Source organism: Pagrus pagrus (genome assembly GCF_965226575.1).
Source record: "Pagrus pagrus genome assembly, chromosome: 23".
Lineage (NCBI taxonomy): Eukaryota > Metazoa > Chordata > Actinopteri > Spariformes > Sparidae > Pagrus > Pagrus pagrus.
In genome coordinates, this window is record NC_140205.1 from 2,445,789 (window position 1) to 2,456,358 (window position 10,570).

Consider the following 10,570-nt stretch of genomic DNA (forward strand, 5'->3'; position numbering starts at 1 on the left):
AGATGAGGATTAAAACTGGGAAATAAAACTCTTACAACTATGTAATGTGGTAATAACTGAAGGGAGGAAAGTTTAGTGACATTAAGAAGAATTTCATTTAAATAAAGCTGCTTCTTTTAAGGAGTCAGTGCAGAATAACTGAAGGTCAAAGGTTGTTATTGGCATTTCTCTTTTATATCTGATAACTATATTAGTTGAACATAAGGCAACAGTCCAGCATCGATGAGGGTACCCAGCTAAAAACAACCTAAAGGTCTTGTTGAGTTGGCTATAAACTATAAACTAATGAACCCAAGTGCAGCGAGCCAGAACATCAGATAACTTCTATCAGCAGCAGATTTGGCAGGTGAGGAGGGAAAGACACAAGGCGAAAACACCGGAGACAGTGACACCGAACAACAAAAAAGTTTTGACGTGGCTGCGTTGACTGAAGCAGCGACGGTGAACTGGCCGGGTGGAGACGGCTGAGGAGAGTATTTAAAGAGATGTTGATTACAGTGATGAGGTGCAGCTGGTGACTCATCCCTGACTCCAGCACACCTGCAGACAATCATTCACAATAAAGAGAGACTGCCGCTCCGAGGTAGCCGGCAGGTACGAAGAGATAATGTTCCCGGAGTAGATGTAACAGGCTGAAAAAAATCTAATTTGTTTGCAGAGAGGGCAGCGTGAGGCTGTAAAGGACGTTTAGAAAGGTACAGAAAGTTAACACTGCCACAGTAGTCAGAAGAAACTGTCAGTAATCACTTGATTAATGATGCCACAGGTGTTTGTGTCGCCCAAAGCCTTCAAATCTAAATCAGTGTTACATTAAAGGCACAATGCCAACTCTTCCAGATTTGTGCATGTTTTCTGAAAGCTCACAAACAGACGACACCGAGCAGTGAAGCCGATACACTAAATCATTTTGGGCTGTTTCAACTTAAAAATCTAAGTTCAGTCGCTGCCTTAAATATTTGAGTTAACTCAATTTAGGTTGAATAGTTCATTTAAAATCTTCTTTTAATTGGATTTTAACTGGACTCGAAAATACGTCTTCATTAGATATTAAGTTGAATCAACGTCTGTTCAGTGACGCCAACAATCGTTACAATTAAAATTGTAACGTTGCGTCACAAACGCTCGTCTACAGGCGCGTACTTTGAGTTTTGGTGGGGTGCGATAAAAAAGAGTCAACTGTCGCTATAGAAGTCGTACAGTTCAAGAATGTAGGTCAAAGAAAAGTTACATAGTTCCCAGAAAACCTTTCTTGGTAAGAGTTAGGAAAAGATCATAATTTGTTTTTTAAATATCTCATCTTGTCAGAAAGACGTCTGCAAAGTGATACGATACGTATGAAAAGTACAAATTTAATGTATCCGTGTTTTCTGCACGACGTCAACACTTACTCTGGTAAATCGTCCGGGGAGGTCGTGCGGTACGAGACGGACTGAATGTAAATGGAGGAAAAAGCAGTCTGAGTGATTATATAGAAAAAGATAGAGGCCACTTAAATCCCGAGCACAGGATGGGACTCCACCCGAGGTCGTTAATGATGAAAGCTGCTCCATTTTAAAGGCCACATTCATCTACACTTCCTGTCTTTAACAATACGCTTCCTCCTCCAGAGTTCCTGCATTAAGCCCTTTGATAAAAAAACGTCCCCGTGGACAAAGTGATTGATTCTCAGTTCCTTCAGACGAGACGGGAGGACATGTTGGGTAAAGAAGGAAACTATGGTAACGGCGTATAGTTTTGATTACTTCAGAGGTTTGCAGGTTTTACACCAATCACTGCAGATTGTATGTAAATTGGTTTCTGACACACAAGTCCATACATTGATTTATTACCTCTGGGTTCGATTGATCACGTTCTGGAGCCGAATCGCACCAGAAAGTAGGTCGAGCTCATTTATTTGATATTCCTGTGTCGTAGGTGTTGAAGGTAACTCGGTGAGGGTGTTTGTAGGTCACGCAGTGAGAAGGATACGGTCGGCTGGTCGGGGATTTCACTCTCAGGCAGAGTTATCTAAACCCAGAAAATCACTGAGGAGGAACAGCAGAGAGCAGAGAGCGTTATGAAACTGTATTTTTAACGTAGGCATATCCTGACTTTTTCTGTGCTTTCATACGTAAAGACGAGGATTCAGACCTCTGCTCTCGTCTGTTTGTCTTTATATCTGTACTTCTGAACAAATCTAAATCTTTTTACATTCTGATGTTTGTTTTTTATGCTGATTATCTCATGTGGTTATCTTTCTTTCGCTCACTGTACAGATTGTAAAGCCCACTGAGGCAATGTGATTGTGATTTTGGGCTATGTACGTAAAATTGATTTGATTTTAACCTCTGAATTCAGACTTTTTTCTCAGAATTCAGACTTTAACATCAAAATTTGAGTTAAATCTAAATCACAAGTCAGTTTATAGAGTTCATCTTCAGGATCAATCTCGCTCCACTCCTTTGTTTGATCTCTGATTGTGAAAGTTATCTTTTCCACGTCTTCATTTGTTCTGTTGCTGATATCCACGAGTTTTAGTGACTCTGGTTCTTTTCATGTCGTTTCCACCTACTTCATGTTAAAGAAACGAGCGTTCACCATCTTAATCATTCCCAGTAGATTGATATCCAACATATTTCAGTGTCAGAGGCTCTAAAATTTTAATTCCTCGTGTGAAAATTTTCATTCACACGTTAGAAAAAGCCAAACACACATAAAAATGTCCAGTTCACATGTTTTTCCGGTGAACTTTTCCTTTAATTGATTGCTACTGAGCTGCTTTTTTGGGTGAATCTGTAGTTTAACCAGAAGTTCATCAAGTTCTCTGTGGCCTAGTTTAACCCTCCAACTCCAGGACCACATCACAGCCCCCCCGGACATGTGTGTCGTCTGATGTCACGACTCACACTGACGCACAGCAGACCTGAGACCTCGGGGGAAATCTGAGCTGACTCAGGTAACTCAGGAGTTGACGTGAAACAGCTGAGGGGACATAAATACTGTTACCTTTACCCACCATGAACACATTAGTATAATAAAGACCAGAGAGCGCTGCTGTCCTCGACTGCAAAACTTTAACTTTAACCAACCAACAGGATTTCACAACAAAGACGTCGGTGTATCAAATGTCCAGGTTCAAAATGGAAAAACAGGATTAAACAGCCAAACTGTGAGGCTGTAAACACACTCAAACTATAAATACATAGAAGTTTTTGAATTTACATTACATTTTTTATTTTAAGTGTTTGACATGTAAACAATAGACCATAAACCCAAAGTCATTGTTTTCCGTGAGCATCATTATTTACTGAACCAAATTTAATGTTCATCCATTATATATTCTGTGGTGCGAGAGGAAAAAACAAAAACAGATCATCTCCAAGTTAGTGAGATTCATCCTCTGGGCACCATGAACATCTGTGTGAGATTACAGCTAAATCCATTTAATACCTGTTGAGATAAACTAAATGTTCTGTCCATACAGTCACATCGCTCACAGGCCAGAAACTAAAAACACGAGAGAGTTTTCCTCTTTCCATGAACTGTTCACCACCAGTCCACGTGTTCGACCTGTGCTGAACGCCGTCTTTGTTTATTTCTCCACTCACATAAAAATGTTCTCTGTTACATCACCTGGAAAAACCTGCCGTTACGCAACCGAACAAACAAACAGTGCGGAGCAGAGAAAACAACCACACGACACGTGAGGAGACGAGTGATAACATTTATCTTTCTTTACAACATGTGCAATATATATATATTCAGAATACATAACACCGATAAAACATCTGAACAACAACAACAACAACAACAACAACATCATCTGGGAATGAGTCTGTAAAGAAGTAAACAAGCCCCAAAAAGACGTATATTCACAAGATTAACGTTATTTATATTAAACAAAGTGCAGTTTTAATTACAGTTAACATGCATCAAACATTACATTTCTTGAGGATGATAATTAACACTTGAATAAGCTCGTATTAGCTTTAATATGACTCTGGTGTGACTGTGAATTCAAAAGAGCTGAAACAATTATCATTCTGATGAGAGTTTAATTGTTAAAGTTAAATTTGACCCCAAATTATCTGGTTCCAGCTCCTCAAGTTTAAATATTTGCTGGTTTTTGGTGTAATTGGGCTCATTTTTCTCTGTTTTCTGACATGTTTAGACCAAACGATCATCGATAATCGAGAGAATAACTGGCAGATTGGTAACTGAACATGAAAATGGCCGTTAGTACCTTTCAAAAAGTGTCGTGACTGTGCTGTAATATATTTATGTGCATGTGACGGTCCAGTGTGGAGGATTTAGAGGCATCTCGCAGTGACGTTGCAGCTCGGAACCAACTAAACACCCCTCGTCCCGTCGATCGGAAGACAATTAATTGCAAAAATGTCAAATATTTGTTGGTTCCAGCTTCTTAAATGTAACGATTTGCTGCATTTCTTTGTCATCGTGACTCTCTTGTGGTGGAGGCTGTAATGTCATCTCTTTACTGATTTTATTCCTTTATTTATTTCTATTTTTGCATTTTTTTCACTCTCTTTATTTTTTTCATGATATGACTTTTGTTGTGAATTGGCACTGTACAAATAAAGGTTGATTGATTGTGATTTACCTGTTTTATAGCTTTTAGTCCTTTTACTTGCAGTTAATCATATTGTCTTTTTGTGTTTTTACGTTTTCTGTTCTGCCTCCTCGTGTTGGCTCGACTGTTGAGTGTTTATTCAGTAATATTGTCCTCCTGAGATTCTTGAGATTATTTGTTTTTCAAAGCACTTTGTAAACTCTGTTTTTAAAGCTGCTGTATAAATAAAGTTTATTATTATTATTGTTATGACAACTCGACTTGGAGGTTAAACACTCTGGACTTGTTTGTGTTCATTTGATGTTTCAAGGTTTTTGTTTTTTTATGAGTTTGGCTGTCAGTCTTTCACATTAAAGTGACGAGGAGGGATTTTTTTTTTCATTGAAGGAATTAAGAAATAAATAAGCTTTAATAAAACTATTTGTTTGATTACATTTACTTCACTGATTACTAGTTATAATACACATATAATTCATCTTCATACTTTTTGAACTAATAACATAAATTGGCACAAATACACCTCGTCTTTTTTCTTTATACAGATCAAAATCTGCAGGTAAGACTGCAGAATCTTTCGGAGGTGAAAGGACTCGACTCGACTTGAGAAAAAATGACTTGGGACTCTTATTTTCCGTTTCTGCCAACAGATCCCCATAAACCCGACACACTGGACCTTTAAAGAAATACATCTGGAGAGTTCGACTCATGACTTCAAATATCAAACATGTTTAGAAGAATCTCTACGAGATCTGAAGACGTCAGATCTGATTGAGTTTATCTGCTGAACGTCGACAAACAGCTGACCCACACTTGTTCCCATCAGTCGTCACGAATCAGATTCAACAACAGCTAAACAATCATAATGTTTGTCCACCGACTGTAATGTAGCACCAGAGTTCACATGTATCTCGACATATTAAATCCAGTAGTTTCCTCATGCGTCACAGAATGAATCTCAGTGTATCAAGAGAAGCTCATATTCAGACATTAAAGCAGTTGAATTACAGCGAGGAGCAGTAAAGGCCGTCATGCAAACAGCTGAAGATTAAGTGAGTGGATTTGTTTTGACTGTCAAACCCCCAAAAATTCTCAGAGCTGGCAGACTGAAAACAGCCGTGTGAGTCTGAACAAACTAACACTAAGAGTTGCCATGGAGTAAACGTTTCCACTCCGGACCGGACCAAAGAAAACAGAGTGAAGGTGTGACCGCACCCTCACATGAGATCATGCCTCCTCCACTGCCACAGAGCAGCAGATTAGGACCGGCTCATGTTCAGATAGTGTTCTGGTGGTCAGGACAGACACTGCGGTAGGCTTTTAGGATTTGGGTTGAGGTCTCTGAAGGGCTCCGAGAGGCGAGGCCCCTGCAGGCGGGACTGCAGCGTGGTCCGGCGGATGCTGCTGTCCGAGTCGTGGTGGACGAACTTGTTCCTCAGCGAGCGGCAGCACGGCAGGCTGCTGGCGAAGTCGGACAGGAGGTGTCCGCTGAAGATCATGTAGATCCAGGGGTTGCAGCAGCTGTTGAGGCTGGCCAGCAGGGCGGAGAGCGTCACGGTGGCGTTCTCAGAGTCTGGAGGGGAAACACAGATTTATGAGCCACGCTCTGAAACGTCAACAACTAATCTGAGGTGTTTACTTTTTGTCTCGAGGGAGTCGGACTGCAGCTCTGACTCACTGAGCTGCCTGTTAAGTGTTTATCCTCGCCTCCAGCCCCAGTTTGAGCCTCTGCTTCCCTTCCTGCACACAGTTTAAGACTTCGACTAACAGTTTTTCCAGCGCGGATTAATTTGACAACTGTTTTCTCAATCGACTGTTTGTTGAACCTCCTCTGTGAGAAGTCAGGGATATGTTGAAACTTTACATTTCTTTATGTTGCAACTTCGCTTTTCTTTAGGTTAAATCTTCAATTTCATATGGTCACAACTCTGTACCTCTGCTCTGGTTAGGTTTAGGCACAAAAACCACTTGGTTAGGGTCAGAAAAACATCATCTTTTGTCTTAAAATACCTGTTTTGGGTCGCTGCAAAAACATCCAGGATTTATCTCCTTAAAACATCCTGTAGTTTCACGCTTGCAAATGTTGAAACACAGTCTTGAACAGTGGTTACTGCCTCAGTGAAACATTAACTGTCAGTACCATATTCATTCGGCAGAGCTGCAAAGAGATAGTCTGCACACTGTAAATGTCAAAAGTTGACTTTACTTTAAAGAAGTCAGGATAAAAGTAGATTATACAGACGTCCAGAACGGACAAACCCAGTACTGTTGAGAGAAGAGTCCACGAGCGAGCGGAGGGGTTGTGTTAGTTCAGACATTTCAGGATAGAGAGGAAAGACGCTGTACGAGTTTTAAAACAGCAGGAAGTTGTGAAAATGAATTTAGAAGAGGTTTCAATTTGCTGCAGTGGAGACGATTTGTCTTTGAGCAGAGAGCAGCACACTTTTAGTAGATATGAACTGGATTCAACATTTTTGTCAGTTTGGCTGGAAAATTCTTTTTATTTTATGATTTTGGATCATTTCCGTCAGTAGTTTGGATCAAACTGGTCACATTTTTTATTTCACTGCTCACAGAACGGACTGATTTTGTGCCATGAGGACAGACATCAAACACGCTTGGTCTGAACTCTGTAATTTATTCCCTGTCCGGTTCAAAAAGCCTCTGAAAGCAGCAGTTGGACGGTCATTTGTCGATGAAACTCTCTCTGGAAGCGATGAAACTCTTCAGGTGGGGCGAGCAGCTTCGCTCCGTCAGGCTGATGGAGCGAAGCTGCTCGCCTCCATCAAACGAGACTCACGCTGCACTGACCGCACGTGTCTGAGTTTTAATACAACGCCAAATATCTGCCTCTCTAATTTATCATGTGCAGCAGTTTGACCAACTGAAGATTTTCCAGGGTTCAAAGTTAGAAGCGTGAGTATTTTTAATGCAGTTTATAGTTTGAAAAGGTGAAAATGTTATAAACTGTTCAAAAGATAAATCAAGAAACAGATTTTGGGCGTTCAGGGGTGATGAGTGTAATGAGTCGTTTATATGATACCTAACAACTTAAAGTTTTACTTTTTTATTAACGGTTTGAAATATGGAAATATTTTAGTTTAAAATTTGCATATGGTCCATTTACGTCCTTTTGTTCCAGCAGCTTTACTCCCACGAGACCAACTGTCTTCAAGAAGAAGAAGAGTCCTAATGAACGCTCTTCATTAATATCCACGACCTGAAGGTGGAAGTTTGAGTTGTTCTCCAACATTTTCAGACAGAAGAGGCAAAATAAATTGTAATTTTAGTTGTATGAAGTTTTTCTTTGTAATTGTTTGATTATTTTTTGAACTACAATCTCTTGTTTTAAGACAACTGTCACTTGTTTTTAGATGATTTTCACTTGTTTTTAGATAATTTTCACTTGTTTTCAGAGCATTTTCACTTGTTTTAGATCATTTTCACTTGTTTTCAGACCATTTTCACTTGTTTTTATAATATTCTTACTTGTTCTTAGACCATTCTCACATGTTTTTAGACCATTTTCACATGTTTTTAGACCATTTTCACATGTTTTTGGACTATTTTCACTTGTTTTCGGGCAAATTTCACTTGTTCCATTGACAGATTTCTTTTTTCTCACAGGCAAGAAACGCAACAACAAATACTGTTTTTTAAACTTAGTTTTGCGTCATTTTTTCCAGTACACCCAGGAGTCTCTTCTGTTGTTTTTGCTCTTTTCTCGTGACATACTGGAAAATGAATGGTCCTCTGGCCACTAATGGAAGAGGAAAATCACTCTGAAGTCGAACTGCTGACAGCTCAGACTCTTCATACATTATTGAAATATGTTTTATGTATTTTATCATGTTGCGTGTTTATTCATATATAAAGATTAAAGACAAATGTAGATCGTGAGGAGAATGGCTTCATGTTTGAGTGTCCACATGCCAGAAAATAACTTGAACTGCAGTCTTGTTTTATTCTAGGAGTGTAACCTGACTGATTAAATCTTCCTCTCAGCAGACAGAGGATTCGACTCACTGGTCCAGGAGAAGGTCTCGTCCCACACCAACCACATCTACACAGTGAAGAGAGGCGCCCAGCAATATATATACAGTTTTTACTTGTTTTTATACTATTTTTGTAATTTTGAGACATTTTTCACATATTTTTATACTATTTTCATATTTTTAGGGATTATGTTCTCACATTTCTAGACAATTTTCACATTATTTTAGACTACTTTCACATGTTTTGGAGTATTTTTACACTTTTTAGACATTTTTCACATGTTTGCGGACGACTTTCACTTGCATGTATATTCAAATATGTGGTTTAAAGACAAATGTATTGTATAATATATGATTGTGAGGAGAATGGCCTCATGTTTGAGTGTCCACATGTCAGAATAAAAACTTTGACTGCGGTCTTAATTGACTCTATGAGTGTAACTGGACTCTCAGCAGACAGAGGATTTGACTCACCGGTCCAGGAGAAGGTCTCGTCCCACACCGACCACATCTGCACGGTGAAGAAAGGCGCCCAGCACACCACGTAGGCCAGCACGATCACAAAGGTCATCTTCACCGTGCGTAATTTGGCGCGGGAGATGGTGCTGACGCTGCTCACCGAGTTCCTGCCCAGGATCCCGGACTTGTGCGACTCTGCCGCGGTGCCGGAGCTCTTCCTTCGGGTCTTATACTTCAGGTTCCTCCAGATCGTCCTGCAGATGAATCCGTAGCAGAACACGAGCATGGCCACCGGCACCAGGAAGATCCCGGCCGTGATCCAGGTGATGTAGGCGCGCAGCCCCCACGGCTCCACGAAGTGTCCCCAGCAGTCGTAGACGGCCGAGCCGGGGTGCACCTCGCTCAGGGAGAAGATGAAGTACTGCGGGGAGCTGAGCACCAGGCTGCACGCCCAGGTGGAGCCGATCATGATGTGTGCGCGCTGCGTCGGCTGCTGGAGCGTCTGCAGCGGGTGGCAGATGGCGATGTAGCGGTCCAGGGTCATCATCACCATCATGTAGGTGGAGGCGAACATGCCGAGCACCTGCAGGTGTTTGACGATCCGGCACAGGAAGTCCGGACCGTAGAAGCGGAAGGTGATCTCCCAGCAGAGCTGCGGCAGCACCTGGAAGAAGGCGACCACCAGGTCCGCCAGGCTCAGGTGCTTCATGAACAGGTGCATGCGGGACGGTTTCCTGCGGGTTTTGTACATGGCCAGCAGCACGCTCACGTTCCCGACGACCGCTGCGATGAACGCGAGGCTCAGGACGGTGATCTCGATCTTTGCCACCTCCTCGTTCCGCCCGAACGGGTCCGTGTCGTTCCTCTTCCCGCTCATGTTCCCCCCAGCAGCAGCCTCCAGCTGCGGGCTGAAGCTCAGCTCCTCGCTGCTGTTTCTGCCCGTCATGTTGTTGCAGCTCTCCCAGGAGAACAGCATGTTGGATGCGTCTGCACCGGGCGCACGGAGGAGCTGCTGTCCGTGCGTTACCGTCACCACCGGAGACTGTGGCTGGTACTCTGATTACTCCAACATGTGTGGGGTGATCACCGGGGTGCACGCGGATACATGAACAGAGAAACAGTCAAAAACCACAAACAAACAAAAAACAAACTCCACATTTGTTCTCCACGTGTGACGCACAGAAACTCCTGATGTGACTGAGTCCACCGCTGCAGATCAGCTGCTTTTAAAGGCTCCTGCCCCCCAGACCAGAGACCAGCCCCCTACACACACACACACACACACACACACACACACACACACTCTGTTTCTTCCCTCCCACCCATTTAACAACACACAGATAAAGTGGAGCCTGCAGGGAGAAATCTCTGCTGTTTGACTGTGAGGACAGAAAACTGTCTGAATAAACCAGTTTATCTGAATTATTAGAAGAAGAAAAAACAGGATTATGGAGGATCATTTCACCTGGAATTAAGATGGCCGGACTTACCATCAAATATATTGTTTTTTGTCACCACAAACATGGCCAGAAATTTGCCTGAGGTCTGG

At 41.9% G+C, this 10,570-nt stretch overlaps 1 protein-coding gene across 1 annotated transcript; it reads right to left on the bottom strand.

Annotated features, from left to right (window-relative positions):
• Positions 1 to 3,648: 3,648 nt before the first annotated feature.
• LOC311252692 (arg8-vasotocin receptor-like) lies at positions 3,649 to 10,199 on the bottom strand. The gene is made up of 2 exons (XM_084346106.1): positions 9,037 to 10,199; positions 3,649 to 6,140 (listed from the first exon to the last, which is right to left on the bottom strand). Exons 1-2 carry the CDS (start codon positions 9,995 to 9,997, stop codon positions 5,863 to 5,865), a joined length of 1,239 nt encoding a protein of 412 aa, XP_084202232.1. The 5' UTR covers positions 9,998 to 10,199; the 3' UTR covers positions 3,649 to 5,862.
• Positions 10,200 to 10,570: the final 371 nt, after the last annotated feature.